The following is a 21,804-nucleotide window of genomic DNA, read 5'->3' on the forward strand; positions in this document are numbered from 1 at the left end:
ATTAACAGATGTGACAGATGAATTGAGCTTTAGCTCGAATAGCCAATTTAGCCCAACCTTGGTGCCTAGCTAAGTTGGCGTAGTAGAGAGCCTATGACGTCCCCGGCCAATTACGATACAAATAGTCGTGTAATTGTAGTAATTGTGGTTGGGTATTTTATTTTTTTATTCGTATGTATTAGGCTCATTTTCGCTTATTTCTGTTTTTTTTGTTAGAGTATATATATAAGGTGATTTTTTGTAAAAGAATTCATTTTTCTTTCCTACTTAAATGTATAGGCGTACCGATTCATATCGAATTACGGGTGCGAATGTCTTATGGAAATCTACATTTTCACTGCAAATTGCAGAGCTAACATTTTATTAATTTAGGTTAATTACTAACAAGTTTACGGTCTATTACGGACATATTTAGTTTTTTGTAAGTTTAGCAATGAATAATGAATATCCGTTTCAAATCGGTGACAGTTTTTAGAGTAGACTGTTTTTAATTCGATTTTGTTATTTGTTATTTGTTTATTGATATATTAATATATTATTACATTTTAACGATTGAAGATTTTAATGTAGAAATCTATACATAGAAAATATAGCATTTGAGGAAGTACTTAGCATGGATTGATGTCATTTGATAAGATAACAGAGAATAATACTTTGTTTGAGTTTACTTTAAATTATACTACTCTATTTTATTTATTATTCTTCTCGCTCCTTAATGAATAAATTAGCATCATTCTGCGATCCTCTATTATCTGATCGATGATGTGCATCATCATTAACATCCTCATTCGCTTGAATTAATGCTCGAGCAATTTCTATCTCATCACCTCCCGATTGATGGTCATAAGACTCCACAACAGGATCAACGGGGATATCATTACTGTTTCTACGATCTTTTAAATCATTATCATCATTGTAATCACTTGAATAATCATTTGAATAATCATGGTAATGTGAAGAACCTCCACTTACAGCAGAAGCAGCAGCTGCTGCATATGACTGATGAGTTGTGTGATGATGCGAAGTTATACCTTGTTTTCTGTGCTGTTGTTGTGGGTTATGATGTTGTTGTTGCTGTTGTTGTTGCTGCTGCTGTTGTTGATTCCTTTGAGCTTCTTCAACCACCGCTATAATATTATCATCCAATCCTGCTAATTCATGACTCAATAATGCCTCTGCATCGTGTCTATTACCCAAATGTGCAGCAGCTACTATGGCTTCAACATCATCATTAGTTGTTGTTGCTCTTGCCCTAAGTAAATTATTAGCATTAGGATTATTGGGCAGAGAATGGAATAATTTGGTTTTATGACGCGAAAGCGCAGGATTAGGAGTCTTCTTAGGTCCATTGGGTCTTTTCAAATTGGTTTCATCTCGAGCAGGATCTCGACATTCGGGACAATTTTTAATGGCAGTTGCTACAGTATCTTTAATTCTAGTCCAATGATACTTTTCTGTAACAATTGAAGTTGTTTTATTAATGCCACCATGATTTTGTAAATGAACTTCTGTGCAAATTTGAAGTTGTTTAACTGGATCACTTACTACTTCTCTTCCCTTTAATAATAATTTACCATCAACTAATCGATAATGAGAAGCTGAAGATCTTAATCGAGATTTTTCTTGTCTATCAGCCATTGCTGGATATCTTCCAGTTTCTAAATAAAATTTTATTTTATCAAATCTATAAGCTCCAACTGCTGGATCACTTGTATTTACTAATTCTCTACCATACATTATTGCATCTACTGCTTGATCATGACCCTTTAAAATTCCTGCTGATTTAACTCTACCAACTCTTTTAAAATTTAATGATTCCCAAATTCTTCTGGCTGCAACATTAGTTTCAAATACTAAATTAAATACAGAATATGTATAACCTAATCTTGGTGCCCATTGAAGATAACAATCAGTTAAAGTTCTACCAATACCTTTTCCTCTAATACCTGCATTAACTAAAAAATTGGCTGTACAAATATGTGAACAACGTCCAGGATAATTTGGTTTAATATAAAAAGTTCCTAAACATTCTTTTTCCCATTGTCTTGCACCTTCTAATTCTGGAGAATCACCTAATACCATAACTGCTCCAAATGATCCAAACCAATAATTTTGAAATTGTTCAATATGTAAAGTATCAAAAAATGATGAAGTTTCTCCTCGTTCAATTTCCATATTAAATTCATCACATAAAAATGCCAATAATCCAGGAGGTAATTCACTTGGAGAATGTATAGGATAAATTGTTGCAGTTGTTTGACCATCTTTTAATAATACTGTATATCTATGAATAACAGTAGTAGGATTATAATCTAATTGAGGTCTAAAAGGTGAAGGTTGAATAACATCTTCAAATTCCGGCATGATTAATTTTGGTGCACTTGATGTGTTTACAGTTTTATGGTGCTAACCAGTAATTCGTTATTGATTGCAAAAAGTTATTGACAAAGTGTGTAGATATTGTACTGCTCTAAGTATATTTTGGAATGTAAACATGCTCTCTCTTGTCTTAGTTCAAAGGAAGAAAAAAGAAATGGTGAGATGTATGTCGCGATAAGTTTTTTTTGAATGTCGTGAATGTGTGAGTGAACGGGGAATGGGGAATGTCGCATATCCAAGAAGTTAGTAAAGTTATATATAGTTGACGAGATATAAATAGAAAATAGTCTCTATTGTTCCATAAACGGTAAGTTTCATATATATAGAGGGGGGAAGTACTTTAAGTATTTTATTAGATAAATACATCACAAATAACAAATCACAAATCGCAATCAATTCATAATTAGAGTCTTGATATAAACCAATCCTGTGATTGCAAAATAAAGCATTTTGCAACTTTTACTATGACAACTGCTTCTTCATATAACTGAATTATCAAAGGGATCCTATTTAAAATATTAGTATACTATATTCTGTATACTATTACAATTTTTCATTATTTAACATAACTTACCCATCGTACTGGACCACTTTAAAGTCAATGGTTCTAACATCACTACTACTTCATTAAGTAACTTTAACAGAAAGGACTGTACTGAAATAGTTCACCTACATAATATCAAAACTCCCCTAGAAGTTACCCAGTAAGATGTGTCGATATTAATTTAATTTTGCAGTTATGGTTATGATGGATTCCTTCCACCATGCAGGAATATGGCGGAAATACTAAGCCAAAAATGACCCGTGCGTTGACCAATATCCAGACATGCTTGATCATCATTAGCATAAAATATATTCACTATAACATATAGAAACTAACCAAAGAAGCTCCTGAAAGAGAGAAGTACTGCACAAAGAATGATAATATAACCCAAACTTGAAGATATCATAAAAAATTAAATCAAATAATAATAATAATCCACTCATCAATTTAAATACATATATATATATATATGAGTGAATTTTCTGAAGATCCATTTCAAATGGATGAAGAATTGCCGTCTTCGCCAAATACAAATCTATCATTACCTTTACCTCCTGATAGTACTTTAGAACAAGACATAACTAAAGCATATGAAGATATTTCAAGTGATATCATATATGGAGATAATAAACTCATACGACTGAAACTTGAACAATTCAAATTAGAAGAACAAACAGGAGGAACAAATACTACAGAAGATGAAAGTCAACAAGAAAATACTTATGAAGAAGATTTAGATGATAAGTTAGATTATAAATTACAAGAAAAATTGAAATTAGAATATGAAGCACAAACAAAATCTAGTAGTAAATTACCATTAACACCCCCTGAGAACTTCTCAACGGTAGTTAATAAAATATATCGATCATCTTTCCCACAACCTTTAAATTTTTCATTCCTTAAGACATTAAAATTAAAATCCATACTTTGTTTAATTCCTGAAGATTATCCTCAATTACAATTAGAATTCCTTAAACAAGAGAATATTAAATTATTTCAACTTGGAATGTCAGGAAATAAAGAACCATTTGTTAAGATTAATCATGATTTAATTACAGAAGCCATTAAAATAGTAATTAATCCAGAAAATCAACCCATATTAATTCATTGTAATCGAGGTAAACATAGAACAGGATGTTTGATTGGAGTCTTAAGGCGATTACAAAAATGGTCACTTACTATTATTTTTGATGAGTATAGAAAATTTGCAGCTCCTAAGGAAAGACCCATGGATCAACAATTTATAGAATTATATGATGAAACTGAAATTATTAAATATGCAGAAGCTAGTAATTTCCTACCGATAAGATGGGATTAATTAAGAATTAGTAAACAAATATAGAATATTAAATATTTATTAAAAATGCATTCATGAAGGTACTAAAATCAATTTAAACCATATAGACTAATCATAAAATCTGGATTCATTTTTCAATCCTCTCCAAGAAGAAATAATACTTTGACCATAAATAACTGTACTAAATAACGCTAAAGATGATATACCGGCTGGTGTTACATTTCCACCTCTAATAAGGCTTGTAATACTTGATTTACCATTTATAAGTAGATATATTGATGACCATACACAATTGAATTCTGCTCCATTTATTTCATCTCCATCATAAACTAACCAAGCTCCTAATAGATTAATAGCACCAAATGAAAAACATGTTTTTGGTGTAGGTCTGGCAATAGCTTGAGCTACTTTCTTATATACTTGCTGAGATGGAGGGGCAATCTTAGGTTTATGAGTCAACCCTCTGAAAAGTAATGAAGATCCTAATGCAAGAGCTGGATATGGTGTTAACCCTAAATCTAAGATAGTTTCACTTATATTATTGGTTTTAAATGTGGAGTTTGAATCGGTGAAATTATTCAAAGTTCTATCCATAGACATAGTGATATAGTTAAAGATTGTATAGCAATTATATGGAGAAGTGTTTAAAAATAATGGAAATTATTAATTTATATTAACTTAATATCAAAGTGTCTATTATGTCCCGTTAAATACCCCCTTTATTTACCCACAAGAATAGAATTGAAGTGACCTAGGGTGTAGTAAGTTAGCCTTTGTATCGGAGTTTTCACCTCCCAATTCCAGTGTTTCCCCACTAAAAATGTTGGATTTTCTAGTGTGCACCTAACAGCGCATCACTATTTCACAGCCAAACCGCTGCTACTACTACTACTATTACTACAAAACAATAACAATGATAATGATAATAATTTCTAATATACAACTGATTCATTTATTCAAAAGTAATAAACTAATATACATAAGATAGACATTAAGTTAGAGAATACCAATAACTTAAGATCTTTCACCTCTTAATCTTCTAGCTAATTGGATATCCTTCTTTTGGATGGTAACTCTCTTAGCGTGAATAGCACATAAGTTAGTATCTTCAAATAAGGAAACTAAATAAGCTTCAACAGATTCTTGTAAAGCACCAATAGCAGAAGATTGGAATCTTAAATCAGTCTTAAAATCTTGAGCAATTTCTCTAACTAATCTTTGGAATGGTAATTTTCTAATTAATAATTCAGTAGATTTTTGAAATCTTCTAATTTCTCTTAAGGCAACAGTACCTGGCTTATATCTGTGAGGTTTCTTAACACCACCAGTTGATGGAGCAGATTTTCTAGCAGCCTTAGAGGCTAATTGTTTTCTTGGGGCTTTACCACCAGTAGATTTTCTAGCTGTTTGTTTAGTTCTAGCCATTTTTGATTATATGATAGTTAGATAATATATAAAATATAAAAGAAGAGATCAAGAGTAAATTGAATTTTTATAAAACTAATCAGGATTACGGTAAATATTTATAATGGATTTGGATCTACGGTAATTACATTTAATCACTATGAAATTCTCTAATCACACTAGTTAAGCATTGTGTTTGTTATGGGTTGTATAGTCAGTAGAGAGGGCGGAGGGGCCCAATTGCTCGTTTGTTTGTTTATTTGTTTATTTAGGTTCCCTAACTTTTGTGTCAAACGCCATCTCTTTGCCCAGGGGAAGAGTTAAAGCTAAGACTTTAGGCGTATTACTATTGTTTACCATACTTTTGTTCCTTTTGTTCCTCTAATTTTATGTATGTAAGTCGCGCATTGTACTGAAAATTACCGATCTCTCATAATAAATATTCTGTTATTTACTTATCTCATTTTTTCTATCCTTAAAAGTATCAAATTCGCAGTACTATTATTTACACATTCTCATGTGTAAATTATCTCCCTAACAAATTTAATATTATTATCACTAGTTAACGCGCGCGTGACCCGTCAATCATGGAAATATTGCAAATTTATCAACAGTCCTGCAGAGAACGTCCCCATTATTTACAACATCCCCTAACAACACAACAACTGTCACAACGCTCTAGTGAACATTATAAATATACGATGTAGTCCCGTTGTAATTGACAAATTTTAATTTAGAATCTCTTTATATTTTTTTTTGTTTCCTTATCAATTAATCAATCTAATTAATTAATAACTATATATCAAAATGTCCGGTAGAGGTAAAGGAGGAAAAGGTTTAGGAAAAGGTGGTGCTAAGAGACACAGAAAGATCTTGAGAGATAACATTCAAGGTATTACAAAGCCAGCTATTAGAAGATTGGCTAGAAGAGGTGGTGTTAAGCGTATTTCTGCTTTAATCTATGAAGAAGTTAGAGTTGTCTTAAAATCTTTCTTAGAAAATGTTATTAGAGATGCTGTTACTTATACTGAACACGCCAAGAGAAAGACCGTTACTTCTTTAGATGTTGTTTACGCCTTAAAGAGACAAGGTAGAACCTTATATGGTTTCGGTGGTTAAATGTGTTAAATCACTCAATTCTTATTATTTGTATTCTACTAGTTTTAAAGTGTATATTAGCTAAAATATATTATTATATTATTATTATTATTATTATTATTATTATTATTATTATTATTATTATTATTATCATAATTAATAACTATTTGTAAATCTATAATTGGTTTGCATTATGTAATTTCTCTATAATATTACTATATCCATAATCTCCACCCCTCAGTATATAGTCACTAACTTCTTTATTAAGTTTAGATTCCCATTCATCAAGATTTACTGGTTCAAAGGTTGCAAAACTATCACTAGTAAATTCTCGCCATAAATTAATACATCCGGATGAACTATCTTCAATATCTTTAAATCCACTAGGACATCTACAACGACATCCAACTCCATTATTAGTAGGCTTATCAGGACTTAACCAATATGAATCTTCTTGATATCCTGTATAAGTATCACTACTTTTATATCTTAATTGATTCTTTTTAGAATTTCCAGGACAATGACCTAATGTACTATGTCTATATCCAATATCTCGAAAATAATGAATATCTTTTAAATCTAACATCATTCCAACTGCTAATGAATGTATAGGTGCATCCCCCCATCTTTCTTTATAAAATCCTCCACTTCGTTCTAAATAATTAAAATAATTTTCATATTCAGGAGATGTAAATATACTAGTTCTAGCAATTTCAAAATTAGACCAAAAATGACATAAGTTATATTCCTCTCTATCAATTCTATCTTCATATAAATTAGGTTTTTTATAAGCATTTCTACTTAATTTCTTTATTAATTCAGGATTAAATCGTTTAACATGTTTATCTTTCTTTTTATTCAATTTAAGAAATTTCTCAATATTAATATTCTCTTCTAATTCCTTAAGAATTTCATGTTTGGTTCTAATATTATCATAATCTTTAGAATTCTTACCTCTAGTGAATTTAGAATTATGGATAAATAAATCCCAAGCTGTTCCTACTCGAAGTTTAGATTTTTTAATGAATGCCTTTGTCTCTCGAAATAAACCAGGAACTGTATAATATAGTTCATGAATCATAACTGTAAATCCATAAACTTTGCCTCTCTTCTCCATCTCAATAAATGGATCATAAGTAATATCACAATAAAATTCAACATCAGGTTCAACTCTCCAATACCAATCTAATTTTTTAACTAATTCATGTTTGTAGAAGAATCCCGAATAAAATCTACACATTTTATGATATGATTCTAAATTCCCATACATAATTCCTCTATCACCTTGACCATTAATATATTCATTAAATTCTTCTTTATTAATATTAGGATTAAAATTCCATTTATCGGCAGGTATAGTTCCAAATTCAATTTTAGAAGCAGTATATTTAGATACTGTTTGTTTAAAATTATCATTGAATTCTTCATCATTTAAAAATATCCATGGATAATTATACCATTGATTGAAATGACGTTCTAAAGATTTCATTGATTTTACAACATTTTCAACCTCTGAATTACGAGCCAATACTACAAATGCTGCATTAGCTCGAGGTTGAGAAGTATCAGGTATTGAACAACCTAATTGAAAAGGTGCATCTAATCTTGAAGATATAATTTTTTCACTAATTCGTAACTTCTCATTAGAATCTTGTAAATTGATTGATTCAATATCATCTTTATAACTATACTGATGAGTATCAATATCATCAACCCAATATGGATCGAATTGACGCGTTCTTACATGAGCCAGAATTCTGTTGATTAATACATAACCAACAATAAGAATAATTATCAGTAATATAGATAGTCGTGCAACAATCTTGAATCGATGGGGGAATATCTTTGATCTCGAATGGGTAGGTCGAAGCTTCTGTTTAAGATTTGATAAATAGGCTGCAACATGTTCATTTTCTAATTCTTCATCTTCATATTCATATTCATCTTCATCTTCATCTGCACCATCTTCATTATCCTCTAGTGATTTTTCACCAATTGGGATGTGGTTTAACGACTCATTAGAAAAGTGCTGAGAAAACGGATTCTTAGGAGGAGGCCCTAACCTTGACGGCCTAAAGGTTCCTGACATGATCTCTTTGTTTTAAACTAAGTACAAACTGTAGCCATGGGCTCAGTTGAGGCTTATCAGATGTAAGATCAATTTGTGATATTTAGCGGGCCCACTATATTTTGTCTAGGCGCTATGCGATCGCATAGTATATAAAAATAATAATACATTAACGACACTACAATAAAAATACATACATGAGAAATAATTTAACCATCCCAGCCAGCCAGCCAGCCAGAAGAGAAAGGTCTAGAATTGGCATTGGAAGGGGTTTAGTTAGTCCTTTTTAACAGTGGCATTTCTTAATAAATTCAAATCTTCATTTAATTCTTCCGGCTTTAAACCTTGAACTCCGACAAATTGTTTATGAGATCCTCTAGTTTGAGGTTTATTAGAATTAGATTTATCTAATAGTATAAGTGATGCACCTCCATCATCATTTTCCATTATTAATGAATTTAATGCATCATAATCTTTATCACTTAAATTAGAATCATTCCCACTACTTACCCCACTTGTACCATGACCATGAGGAACTTTTAATAAATTATGTCCTGCATTTGAACTACCACCATTATTTTGATTACCAGTAGTTGTTGAACCTCCACCACTATAACCCATTCCACTACCACCACCACCATTTTGATTAACACTACTAGTAAGTCCACTAGACATTTCATCATTTGAAGAATATCTAGTGGAATATAATCGCCTTCTTTTACCAGTAGCTGATGTATATCCATTAGAATGAGGAAGTGATGATGCATTATTATTTGAAAATCCTCCATCAGAAAGATCATCAGCTTCTCCAGTTGAAAATCTAGAGCTAGCTTCACGTTTTCTTAATGATCTCCTATCAGTTAAACTTAATGAACTCGCTACTGCATTTAAAGCTGCTGTATTACTATCATTAGCACTATTTTCATTGGATGGAGCTTGACTCCACAGATTTCCATTAACTAAATTTAATAATAATTTATCTTCTTTTAATTGTTTAATTTGATTTTGTAATTTATCATATAACTTTTCTTTAATAAGTTTTATCATCTTATCATGATTTTCTTTAGCCTTAGATAAGTCTTCCTTATATTCAGTTTCAATACGCTTAACTTGATATTCTTCCCATAATCTTAATTTGGTCAATTCATAATCTCTTACTTCCTCTAATTTGAGCTTTCGACCTAAAAATTCTTCATTAAATCCTTGTTGTAATGTCGATAGTTTTGTTTGTAATTCATGTAACAGATTTCTATAAAAATTATCTCGATCATTCTTGAACATAGATGACAACCGAGTTAATCTCGTTCCTATCAACTGACGTTTCTTGTCTCTTTTACTTAATGCTAAAACATGGTAGGTTTTGTTAGTATATCCATTATCTTTTAAATTTCCCATAAATTCAATAATATAACATTAATACTTACAATCTCCAACGAGTCCATTCCTTCGTTGATCTTCCATTTTGGACAAACTTCAAATTCTTAGATGACAAACTTAAGTTAACACTACACCACTAAACCACTTTGGTCTGAATGTAGCTGTAATTCTAGTATAGTAAACTTTAGTAATGGGACCTACTGGTGGTTCTAACAAACAAAGGAATTCAAATGAATAATTACATCAGGCACTTTGTCCGGGTAACTGGTGCGGCCTGTACATAGCTCGCGATTACTTATTCCGGAGTAGATCCGAATTTACGAGTCATATATTGAAAAATTATTAGATAGGTAGATAGATAGATAGCTGAATATATTATATAGTATTTCACGTATAAAGTTGTTTGTTTTTATTTTAGTGGTTTTTGTAGAGGTATGACTGTTGGGGAATCAAGCAGTAAATTTGAAACTTTGAAGCAATTACCATTTGCTGATGGAAAATTCGAGAACACTCCCAAAATTGATACTCCAATAACATTTACATTGGAAAAGGATTCATCTATAAAAGTTACATTATTCCCTGTACATGATTATAAAGTGTTACCTGAAAATTTGGTGACAGTTCTTCAAAATGAGTTCAATTATGTGGTAGAAGAAGGTAGAACTTATCCTTATTATGAGACCATGAATCGTGAAGAATTTGTCAAATATTGGTTTCATGCATTTGCAGCGATTTTAGTAGAAGGAGAATATTCTTCATTTGATGAATTGAGGACTAAAAATGCCGATAAATCAGTCGAAGAATGGAATTCCGTATTTCTAGGAAATTTTTATGTAAAGCCAAATTATATAGGAAGATGTTCTCACGTCTGTAATGCTGGATTTATTGTAAACCATGAAAAAAGAAATCTAGGATTAGGTAAAGAATTAGGAAGAAAATATCTTGTTTGGGCTCCAAAGTTGGGTTATGTTTATTCAGTATTCAATTTAGTATTTGAAACTAATGTAGCTAGTCTTAAAATTTGGGATTCCCTTGGATTTGAAAGAATTGGATATGTCAAGAATGTTGCAGTATTAAAGGGTGAAGACCACTTAGTTGGAGCCATTATGTTCGGTAAAGACTTGTAATTTTATATTGATGCTGTAGTTGAATATTGAACTTTAATTAATGTCATAATGCAAAAATATATTACAGATAATTAAATATGATTGTCTCAAGTACTTTTTCAATTGTTCCTACAAAATTAATAGCACTTCATTAAAAAAAATTTCAGCTTTGTATGTTTAATGGATTATAGAGACCAATCAATTGTAACGATAGCTATACAATATGGTCTCACTGTATATTAATGAACTAACAACGGCCTACGTGTAGCGGTAAAGAACGGTAGAAAACAGGTACTTTGTCAATAGCCCCGCAAAATGCCTTATGTAACATCCTGTTTATTGAATAAATTTTATTTGCTATATCAGATCTTGTATAGTATGATATATTTTTAACCCCTATTAAGTATCATTGCATTATAGATCTGTCTAAACTCTTCAAAACTCGGCTATTGAAGGTTTTCCACATTATAGGATAAATATACTATTTTGGCAATCAGCAACGAAAAGCGAATTTACAAAGCAAAGAAAAACTCCGGCAACTCTATTCTCTCGTCGACCACATAAACAATATGGATAATAATACGGCTGTCAAAACATGTTGCTCCTTCTCTAACCGTCTTTCATTTGAGCGTTTTCACAGTTCATTGGCTATATAAAGTCGGCATAAATATGGTCATACTTAGGATTAATGGCTCAAGAATTCAGGGCTTTTATACATCAATAGAACCGGCTCGTCGGTTGTTAGAATAAGAGAGCCAGAGAACCTCATGATGCTGTTTAAGCCCCAAAAAATGAGAGCATTAAAACATATAAAATAATTGAAAAGGGCTCAGTCTCAGTGTAATTCATAGTGCCAAGTCCGATCATTTCTCCAAAATAAATGTAAACGAGCCATTTAGTCGCAAACCTCAATGATCAATTGAGGAAAGAGTGGAGAGACTCCAAATAGTTGTCTTTTTTTCCTACCGTGAATAACCGATCATTACCGCTCCACTACCCCTTAAGTTGCACTTGCAAAAAAATCAATAATTCGAATTATAAATACACCGTTATATATCATTAGATTAATTATATATCTTATTTATCTGCAATATAGTTATATCTAAGGTTGACACTATAATAAATTGCAATTAATAAAACATAAAAAATGGCACCAGTTAAGGATGAAATAGTATTGGAGTCGGATGTGACAAGATCAAACACCATTACCCCTACATTGCCAGAAATGATTCCATTAGGGGAATATTTATTCTTGAGAATATCTCAAGCTAATCCAAAATTAAAATCAATTTTTGGAATTCCTGGTGACTTTAATCTTACTTTACTTGACTGTTTATACTCAGAGTTAATTGCTAGTAAAGATATTAAATTTGTCGGTATCTGTAATGAATTAAATGCTGCTTATACAGCAGATGGTTACTCTAGAATTATGCAAGCATTAACTGTATTAGTTACTACTTTCGGTGTTGGTGAATTGAGTGCTATCAATGGTGTAGCTGGATCATTTTCGGAATACTCTCCAATCTTACATCTCGTGGGTACAACTTCTATGAAACAGCGTGGTAATGCTTCTGAAGGAATTTATTCTGATAGAATTGAAAATCATCACCATTTAGTTCAATCCAAAAATCCTTTAGAACATCCAAATCATGATATTTATAAGCAAATGTCAGCTCCTGTAAGTGTAATTCAAGAGTCATTGGATGATAATACTTGTGAAAATTTAAATAAAATTGATAAAGTATTGATTACAGTTATCAAGGAATCAAGACCAGGTTATCTTTTTATTCCTTGTGATGTTCCAGACATTATGGTTCCAACCCAAAGATTGTATGGTACTCCTTTAAAGCTCTTTGATGAAATTACACCAAAATCAAGGGAAATATTAGATGAAATAGTAGGTAATATTCTTAATAAATTATACAACAGTTCAACCCCTTCTATCTTTGGAGATTGTTTAGTTTCAAGATTTGGATTAGAGTCAGAATTTAATGAACTCATTGAAAAGCTTCCACAAAACTTGGTTAAGTTATTTTCTTCAAACTTAGGAAGATATATTAATGAAGACTTACCTAATTATATTGGATTATATTTTGCAGGAGGTTCCTCAAATAAAGTAGTCAAAGAAGAATTTGAAAATCATACAGACTGTTTGATCAATTTTGGTTTCTTTAATTCAGAAACCACAACTGGTGGTTACCAGTGGAATATTTCTAATATAAAGGATTATATTGAAATTCATCCTGATTATGTTAAAATTAACAACAAGGTTACAATGCTTAAAGATATGTCTTCAGGCTCAAGAAAATTCACCATGAGGGATTTATTAATTGAAATGAAAAACCAACTTGATATTTCAAAATTTGTTAACATTCACAGGGACAATATTAAAGATAAGAAATTCTATCCTACCATTCATTGTACTAATGAAGAAGCCCTTGATCATATCCCTCAAACCAGATTGATTGACCATTTGAATGAAAATTTACAATACAATGATATCTTAGTGATGGATACAATGTCTTTCTCCTTTGCCTTGCCAGACATTAAGTTTCCTGCTGGTTTGAAATTAGTTACTCAAAACTTTTATGGTTCCATTGGTTACGCCTTACCATCTTCGTTCGGTGTCACTATGGCAGTCAATGATTTAGGGTGGTACGATAGAAGAATTATTCTTGTAGAAGGTGATGGTGCTGCTCAAATGACTGTTCAAGAATTATCAGGCTATGTTAGACATAGTAAATATATTAAGAATTTCCCCAAGATCTTTTTAATTAACAACGATGGGTACACTATTGAAAGAATGATTAATGGTCCTACTAAATCTTACAATGATATTTGCAGCAATTGGGATTGGGCAAATATTTTGAAAGTCTTTGGAGATCCTTATGGAAAGTATCATAAGAGTTATAAAATTTCAAATTTAAGTGAATTTAACCATTTCTTCAAAAAGGGTGCAGATTATGGATCCAGATTTGACAATTCCAAATTAGAATTCTTTGAATTGATCATGGGAAAATTTGACGCTCCGCCTGTATTTAAAGAGTTATTTGTACATAAGTAAATTTTAAGTAGAGAAATATATATTGAAATAGATAAGAGTTTTAAGATATTATATATATATTGAAATAGATAAGTGTTTTAAGATATTAAAATAGATAAGTGCTTTATATATATATTTAGGGAAATGTATTTGGTAGGTGCTAAAGAAAATCCTGTATACAGTGAAATCAAAGAAACTACGAAAAAGAAAACCACTGATAGCCTTCAAGCCAATAGTATATACCCTTAATAGAACAGACTATATTAACGACTAGTAATGGTAAGTATATTAATTGTATAATAATTGTTGGAATGGTATAGAGAGTATTTACTAACGAGATTTTAGAGTGCTTTGTTTAATTTTCAATCATTATTGCAAGTTATCTTATTATTGATATGTACTTGTACTTATGTTCATGCTACTGCTCCTGCTATATTAGATAATAGAAAATCTGGTTTATTAAGTGTATTTTGGAAATGTGCTAGAGTTGGTGAAAGATTAAGTCCATATGTTGCTATTGGATGTTTTATTGTGGCTATCAATACTTTGAGTTCTTAGAATATTTATTTTCAATAACATTCTGTATTGAGGCGTGTTTTCATAAAATTGGGATTTAATCGGTTGTACATTAGAGATTTAGATTTAATAGTGTAGTATAGTATCTTACTGAAATACATGAAATATTTACTATCAACTATTGTAGTTGAGGAAATTGAATTAACTGTATGGGTTTTAGAACGAATCAGAAAAGCGAGATCAATATTGAGCATTTATTGTGAATAATAGAATAATGTATATTCGATTACAGTTTATAAAACTTATCTAAATTCGTATAATTCATTAGGGGAATTTGCTAAAACTGGGGCTCTATCATTTCCAACTACTCTTTCTAATAATTGACCATCCCATTTTGAAAATATTGTTTTAACAAAAACTAAATTTAAATCACATATCTCTTTAAAGATAGATTTACCCAAGAATCTAACTAACTCCTTATAAAATAAAGGATTTGAAGGTAATTGATAAATTAATATTGTTTTAACTCCGTTTAATTCATATCTCCTGAAGTAGTGTAATCTTTCGGTATATAACAAGATCTTTATCTTTCCATTTGCAAAATCTTGTCTAACTTTTGTTAATTTTGATTGTGAACTATATTCATCAACTCCATCAAATAAATATTTGGTATTCGATTTCATATATGATTTAATTCTAACATAATCAAAATATGATGGAATATAAATTAAGATCCCATCTGAATATGAGGAAGATTTAATTAATGAAGGTAACACTGAATTGATAAAGAATTTGAATCTTGAATCGGGATCTTCAAGTGGATTAGAACTATCAAATCTTTGAAATATTTGTTTAATCTTAATACCAATTGAATTCATTATACAATTTTGAGAATTGATAATTGATTTATATTTAATTTTCCCACTTAAATTCAATGATTTCGTAGTCAAGTTATTGATACTTGGAGTCAAGTATTCGCTGAATATAAGACTTTGTCTCAATAACTTACTTTGGTCATTAATAGACCACATTCTAATTCTTGAGAAATCTGCATCATGAAAATCCTTTGGAATTTTGTTTAAATACTTTAATACTGTCAGAACGTGATCCCAGTTTTGCATTTCAATTTGATTTGCTTTATCGATTATTAAAACTTCAATAGATGAAATGAAATCATATTGTCTCTTTTTCTTATCTTGATTTTCTAAAATCATCGATAAACCAATTGGTGATGCTATTATAATATCAGAAGAATAAAAGGATGAATATAATTTAATGGATTTTCTCGTGAATTTAAGCCCTAAACAAAAGAAATCATTATTATTACCTTTGAAAGTATCAATGAAATCTTCAGGTTTATTGGATGGTGGTTGTTCTTTAGCATAAAATTGTCCAGTAAACTTTTTCTTATTTTCTTGTTGTTCTGAACCTGAAAACTTAATAAGATATTCTACAACTTCATAACAAGCTTGTCTCGTTGGAAGTAAAATTAAAACCTTGGGTCTTGTAAAACCTTGATCTCTTAATTCTGGTTCTTGTAAATCTCCTCCATTCTTAGTCGATCCTGATCCTGATCCAGTTTTAATAGACTCTCTATAATTATGAAGTTTGGCCGCATTCTTCAAAATTCTATCTCTTGTTTTGAAAATATGGTTTAATGCATGTAATGAATATAATTTTCTGTATGAAGTATTTTTAAATGATCCATAAGGAAAATTAATATCTTTATAATTTATCATATTAGTTAATAATGCTTTATCCAACAGTGAAAGATTGTCTTTATCACTAAAGGAATCTACTAACCTCTTCTTTATGGATAATTCTTCAAGTGAATTAAATTTAGTCTTTTCATGAGGCAATTTAATAGCTTCACCTGGCGGTACAAGTTCCATGAATGAGTAGCCATCCATCTCACCTTTTGAATCCACAAGCCATTTTTGATTTGAATTTAATAATTTTTCTTCTTTATCTAAATATGTTTCAGTAACTTGGTTAAAATGTACTTCAAATGGATCATTAGCAAGACCAGAGCCTGATTCCTCGGCTTCTTCCTCTTTATCTGAATCATCGATTTCCTCTTCTTCTTCTTCTTCCTCATCACCCTCTTCTTCATTGATATTGGCTCCAGCAACTTCATCTTCATCATACTCTTCATTATCATTATCATCGTCTTCTGCTTGAGCTGTTTCTTCAATTGAAGTGGACTTAGACTTGATCTTTTTAGGTTCCTTATGATCTGTTTTTAATAAAGTCAAAAGTGCTTCATATGCTTTGCCCTTGAAGTCATCTTCTTCTTGATCTTCATTCTCAATTTCTTCTTCACTTTCCTCTAAGTGTTTTTCAGAGATAGCTTCTTGATCCTCTAAGTCTTCGGTATCATTACCACCTCTTCTAGCTGTTCTTGTGACATTTCTTAATTCATTTCTTCCATGCTTTAATTTGGGACGTTTACTATTCGCTTCATTACTATTATAGTCAGATGATCGAGGCTTAGAATGGCTCTTTCGTTTAACTTGTCTTGCCATCTCCTAATAGTTGTTTTATTCAATTTGCAACTTCTTGATGAGATGCTCTTCTTAACAATATTGTAAAAAAATTGTATAGACTGAAAAATAAATTTAATGTATGTGACTGTATATAAGCAAAGCTCGTCGTGCGAATATGACTTTGCAAATTATGCGTTATGTATTGCGGTGTGGGGGTATTTCCTAAATAGGTTAAATTGCCAGAATTAAACAATTTTGTATCTACTAGTGTTGTAAATATAAATGAATATTGAAGGTTATTTAAGGAAGAATTTGAAATTGACCATTGATGTGAATTGAGATGACCAATAAAATTGCTCCAATTTTTATTTCCTATATAGGTTTAATTTTATTGTTTAGTTTCATCGGAAATGGTAGTTAAGTGGAGTTTTGTAGCGTAGTCGTCTGACCGTAAAAAAAAAAGACCAGTAGATTATTCATAATACTAATAAAGCTAATAGTAATATGCGTATAAGAAAAAGAATTAAATTATATAAGTATATATAAGTGGTGATCACATGTTTAAATATCAGTTGACTAATGAATTAGAATGTGTATGTGAAAAAAGTATCACCAAATAAATCTTTCAAAACCATCGGGGGGACAACAAGTTGGTTGTAAAATAATTGTGAGTGAGAGACACATTTTGTTCGAGTGGAATTCTCAAAAAATTGACAGTCAAAAAAATTTAGATAGTCAGAAAAAGGGGAAAGGATATACGTACTATAAAACAAAACATCAACTTGGAGGAATCAGCCGTATATAAGTTTTCTATCGTAGTACAATCTATCGATCGTCTAGTACTATATATTCGAGTATATATGATTAGGTCATATAATAATATAAGTCGATTCGAGCCATCATCAACATAATTATTTTCATCCCTTCCTTTACCTTGTCTTTTTTGATTAGATTTTAAAGTTTGTTCAAAGAAAGAAGTAAGAAGAAAGAAAAAAGTTTTTGATCGTCAAAGGGTTACTACTTGTTACGATATTAAGGTAGCTTGAACCTTAACCGATTCATCACCATTATCATATAAGCCAGTTGTAATCTCAGTGAAAAGGCTACCATCGAAATTATAATTCATTCATTCATCCATCCGTCCATCCATCCATCGTATTCATTTTATTAATCCATTTTGTAATTTATTCATTTGTTATTCATTATTGCAAAGGTTCAATTCTGTCTTATTTAACTCAATTCCAATTTTAATTCTATTCCAAAGTAATTCTGTGGTCATTATTGCAGTTCATTTCGTTTAATTCATCATCTCAATCTTATTGTATAATATAATATCTTTAATTAGCAGAATGTCAATAGAAAGAAGGATAAAACAGTTCATTAGAGCTCTACTATCATCATTATATCTAGTACTAATTATTTTAACTATACCGTTAGCTTTTGATATTGGAGGAGTAAAATGTGGTTTGGCATATTCTTTAACAACTTTCTTACTATATTTTATTTTAACAACAATCCGTTTAGCGACTAGAAAATCAACATATTTTAAATGGATTTCCCTCCTATATTATTTTCAACATTTCTTTATTCCAAGTTTATTAACATTCTTCCTTTCCTATTATAGTACACCTCATGATCCATTTTTAAGTTATGTAAATCCTGTGGAAATTTGGAGATTATTTTTAATAAATTCAACTCCAATATTTACAATTTTAGAAGGATTTTGTTCATTATTATTGATTCAAGCTATTGGTCAAACTATTAATTGGTTGACTGTTTATAAATCAGATTCTTGGTTAATTGTTTCCTTGGTTGGTAGTGGATCTATAATTACAGCAGCCTTATATTTCTTATACAGAATTTATGTTTTCCCATTCACTATTGATATAATTAGTGCATCTATGTTGGGATCTTTATTAACTCTAACCTTGGGTTTGGGATTATTTGGGATTGTATCAAGTAAAGGTTCAATAATTGAGTCATCTTTGATGTTTGCTTATATTGTTCGTTGTATTTATGAAATATTCCCAATATTATCTGAAGGTGCAACAGCTACTTTAACATCTTTATTGACTCATGCAACAAATAATTTGAAGAATGAAATTCCAAAATTACCTCCCCAAATATTAAATCCAATAAGTCAACTTTTACCATTCTTAGCTTCAAATTTACCTATATCAATTAAAACAGTTTGGGAATTTTTAATCATGGCAATTCATAGATTAACTTTACCTTTGTTATTGAATTTGGCTTATAGAATTGGTGTCTTTTATGCAGCAACTAAAATCATCCCTTCATTGTATAATAACGTGTCTTATCCAATCAATACCCCACCAAGAACCCCAAATCAATTAAACAGGTCACGTACAGCCTCACATACTTCTGTGGTTTCAATACCGTCTCTGTCAAACATTGATCAGGATAATGCTGGCATTCAGGACTCAAGTCTGTCAGGTAACAAATTATCTCATAAGAAATCATTTCGTCTTAAACCTCCTCATCATCAACCACCATCAGCAATTATACGGTTGATATATGCTTATTCTCCTTGTATTATAATATCTGTTTATACCCATTTAATGTTATCATATACTGGAGAATTAGGTACGGAATTGAAACTTTGGGGCTTCTTCTCATCTGATGATTCAAGTACATTTAAAATAATAGTACACCCTTGGCAATTTTGGCATTGGGTTAATATGGCTACTACATTATTATTATATGCTGCTGAATTAATGGGTAATGATAGTCAAGCTGGTGCAGCCACATTGACAAGTCATTGGAAAGTTGAATGAAAGATATCATTTATATTTCCATATATTTATACGTATATATATATATTTGCATGTAAAATGTATTATAATATTGTGTTAATCATTGTATCTGGATTAAATGTAGATAATTCTCCATACTTTTCAATCTTAAAACCATACCTCTTGATATAAGCTACAGCATATAAGTTTTCATCTGATTTGAAGTTCCACTTATGATAGGTAATCAAATTGTAATCTCGATACCATTCAATATATTCCTTCCATATATTTGAATCATTAAATAATTGAAACCTAACCATTAAACAAAGGCTTGAATATATATATAGTAAACGTAAGGCCATTAAATTCTTTTCATATACTAATTGATGAAATGAAGGTGACGATCGTAGTATCCATCTGAAAATCGGATTAGGATAATTATAATTAATGCAGTTGTAGATAGCATTATGTAAGAGTTTTAGAGATTGCTGTAAGATGAGAGAATCAGGATTCGTTGGATTGAAGGTATTCTGAAGATCTTGTTTGAAAGATGATAGTAACGGAAAGGTTAATTGCTTCATGGTTGGGATGGAAGTGTTGGTCTCAAAATCTTTAAAAAATCCAAGTAGTAACTTAAGATCATGTTCAATAATAGTGGGCATGCACCAAAGAATGGTTGATCTAACACCTTTACAAATTGATAAGAAATCTTGTCTTGTTTGGAAGTTAACCAAAGAAATTGTATTATGGGGATGAATGGCTAAAAATGTAAAGATAAGGACATTGGATATGACTAATTCTTGAGCAATTTGAGGATCAATAAATAATGAGGTTGAACTCTCTCGCTGCGTTGTAGTTATTAAGGAGTTTGTCTTTTTAACTGAATTATTGAAATAATGACATAGTTGACGAAATAATTGATTTTTCAATATATCTTGATTATAATTGGCTTTTCCAAATCTTTTGATAATAGCTGATGGATATTCTAAGGGCTTACTTCCTTTATTCATCACCAGTGGAAGGTCAACGTCTTCCATAATAGAAAGTAGATTCAATGAAGAAAACGAACATACAGAATTTCTAATAATGGAACTTTCAAAGAACAATTTAGGCAATTGACCATTCCAGGTATTTTTGCTTCCTGATCCAAACGAAAATAAGTAAAGACAATTTTTATTGAAGAATTCAAACAATCCAATCTCAAATTTATTTACATTTAAATAATTTATTGTATTTACTAATTGATTATTGACACTGTATGTTAACGGTATTTCTCTATTTCTCAAAGCCACGTTTGGACTACTTTGCTTCTTCTTTAGATCCTTCTTTAATTTCTTAACCACATACATGCAACTTCGGCCCGTAGATGAACAATATTCACAATTTGGCTTCTTTTCATCACATTTGATTTTTAGTTTTTTGCAACTTTGACATCCATTCCTTGAACGTTTCTTACTGGTATTGACTATTGAACTCATTTTGTAAGAACTAATTCATAATAAGACACTTGTAAGTTAACTCGCAGTAAACAAACTCTATTTGTATAAACCTCTTGCTTTCCTTTTACAAAGTCTATATATAATTAACTTAAATAAACTCATTTCACACAGCCTTTTCGAAGACTTCGCCGTATTTGGCAATAGACTCGCTTACATAAGCGCATAAATATTTTTAAGAGTTGAGTTTTACAGATTATCTACTAGTTTTAAATACTATTTTCTATTAGTTATAAT

General features: G+C 30.6%; 13 protein-coding genes across 13 annotated transcripts; 6 read left to right on the forward strand and 7 right to left on the reverse strand. All coding sequences in view use genetic code 12, as the record gives it.

Moving 5' to 3' along the window:
- Positions 1-514: 514 nt before the first annotated feature.
- On the reverse strand, positions 515-2,483 carry SPT10 (Spt10p). The gene has a single exon (XM_064881251.1). The coding sequence runs from the start codon at positions 2,362-2,364 to the stop codon at positions 697-699; it is 1,668 nt and encodes a 555-aa protein (XP_064739676.1). The 5' UTR covers positions 2,365-2,483; the 3' UTR covers positions 515-696.
- Positions 2,484-3,392: 909 nt separating this feature from the next.
- SIW14 (putative tyrosine protein phosphatase) lies at positions 3,393-4,241 on the forward strand (the record flags this gene model as incomplete). Its single annotated transcript, XM_064882981.1, has 1 exon — positions 3,393-4,241. One exon carries the CDS (start codon positions 3,393-3,395, stop codon positions 4,239-4,241), a length of 849 nt encoding a protein of 282 aa, XP_064739677.1.
- A 44-nt stretch (positions 4,242-4,285) lies between these two features.
- On the reverse strand, positions 4,286-5,027 carry RJT21DRAFT_23123 (uncharacterized protein). Its single transcript, XM_064883818.1, has one exon. It carries the CDS (start codon positions 4,818-4,820, stop codon positions 4,329-4,331), a length of 492 nt encoding a protein of 163 aa, XP_064739678.1. The 5' UTR covers positions 4,821-5,027; the 3' UTR covers positions 4,286-4,328.
- On the reverse strand, positions 5,028-6,037 carry HHT2 (histone). The gene has a single exon (XM_064883819.1). It carries the CDS (start codon positions 5,643-5,645, stop codon positions 5,235-5,237), a length of 411 nt encoding a protein of 136 aa, XP_064739679.1. The 5' UTR covers positions 5,646-6,037; the 3' UTR covers positions 5,028-5,234.
- A 160-nt stretch (positions 6,038-6,197) lies between these two features.
- On the forward strand, positions 6,198-6,743 carry HHF22 (histone; the record flags this gene model as incomplete). Its single annotated transcript, XM_064881252.1, has 1 exon — positions 6,198-6,743. Exon 1 carries the CDS (start codon positions 6,432-6,434, stop codon positions 6,741-6,743), a length of 312 nt encoding a protein of 103 aa, XP_064739680.1. The 5' UTR covers positions 6,198-6,431.
- A 112-nt stretch (positions 6,744-6,855) lies between these two features.
- RJT21DRAFT_119041 (glycosyltransferase family 15 protein) lies at positions 6,856-8,884 on the reverse strand. Its single transcript, XM_064881253.1, has one exon. The coding sequence runs from the start codon at positions 8,809-8,811 to the stop codon at positions 6,898-6,900; it is 1,914 nt and encodes a 637-aa protein (XP_064739681.1). The 5' UTR covers positions 8,812-8,884; the 3' UTR covers positions 6,856-6,897.
- Positions 8,885-8,918: 34 nt separating this feature from the next.
- Positions 8,919-10,361, reverse strand: RJT21DRAFT_119042 (uncharacterized protein). Its single transcript, XM_064881254.1, has 2 exons — positions 10,215-10,361; positions 8,919-10,133 (listed from the first exon to the last, which is right to left on the reverse strand). Exons 1-2 carry the CDS (start codon positions 10,249-10,251, stop codon positions 9,067-9,069), a joined length of 1,104 nt encoding a protein of 367 aa, XP_064739682.1. The 5' UTR covers positions 10,252-10,361; the 3' UTR covers positions 8,919-9,066.
- Positions 10,362-10,601: 240 nt separating this feature from the next.
- RJT21DRAFT_2300 (uncharacterized protein) lies at positions 10,602-11,294 on the forward strand (the record flags this gene model as incomplete). Its single annotated transcript, XM_064883817.1, has 1 exon — positions 10,602-11,294. The coding sequence occupies one exon, from the start codon at positions 10,602-10,604 to the stop codon at positions 11,292-11,294; it is 693 nt and encodes a 230-aa protein (XP_064739683.1).
- Positions 11,295-12,420: 1,126 nt separating this feature from the next.
- Positions 12,421-14,337, forward strand: ARO10 (phenylpyruvate decarboxylase; the record flags this gene model as incomplete). The annotated part of the gene is made up of 1 exon (XM_064882982.1): positions 12,421-14,337. The coding sequence occupies one exon, from the start codon at positions 12,421-12,423 to the stop codon at positions 14,335-14,337; it is 1,917 nt and encodes a 638-aa protein (XP_064739684.1).
- A 95-nt stretch (positions 14,338-14,432) lies between these two features.
- RJT21DRAFT_119046 (uncharacterized protein) lies at positions 14,433-15,007 on the forward strand. Its single transcript, XM_064881255.1, has 2 exons — positions 14,433-14,595; positions 14,662-15,007. The coding sequence occupies exons 1-2, from the start codon at positions 14,593-14,595 to the stop codon at positions 14,872-14,874; spliced, it is 216 nt and encodes a 71-aa protein (XP_064739685.1). The 5' UTR covers positions 14,433-14,592; the 3' UTR covers positions 14,875-15,007.
- On the reverse strand, positions 15,008-16,843 carry RJT21DRAFT_119047 (rRNA-binding ribosome biosynthesis protein; the record flags this gene model as incomplete). The annotated part of the gene is made up of 1 exon (XM_064881256.1): positions 15,008-16,843. A coding segment is annotated over exon 1 (1,604 nt), but the record flags the coding sequence as incomplete, so codon positions are not given.
- Positions 16,844-18,667: 1,824 nt separating this feature from the next.
- On the forward strand, positions 18,668-20,113 carry RJT21DRAFT_82507 (uncharacterized protein; the record flags this gene model as incomplete). The annotated part of the gene is made up of 1 exon (XM_064885330.1): positions 18,668-20,113. The coding sequence occupies one exon, from the start codon at positions 18,668-18,670 to the stop codon at positions 20,111-20,113; it is 1,446 nt and encodes a 481-aa protein (XP_064739687.1).
- Positions 20,114-20,144: 31 nt separating this feature from the next.
- Positions 20,145-21,647, reverse strand: RJT21DRAFT_23134 (Zn(II)2Cys6 transcription factor domain-containing protein). The gene has a single exon (XM_064883820.1). It carries the CDS (start codon positions 21,547-21,549, stop codon positions 20,176-20,178), a length of 1,374 nt encoding a protein of 457 aa, XP_064739688.1. The 5' UTR covers positions 21,550-21,647; the 3' UTR covers positions 20,145-20,175.
- Between the last annotated feature and the right edge of the window lie 157 nt (positions 21,648-21,804).

This window comes from Scheffersomyces amazonensis (genome assembly GCF_036850825.1).
Source record: "Scheffersomyces amazonensis strain UFMG-HMD-26.3 chromosome Unknown RJT21scaffold_2, whole genome shotgun sequence".
NCBI lineage: Eukaryota > Fungi > Ascomycota > Pichiomycetes > Serinales > Debaryomycetaceae > Scheffersomyces > Scheffersomyces amazonensis.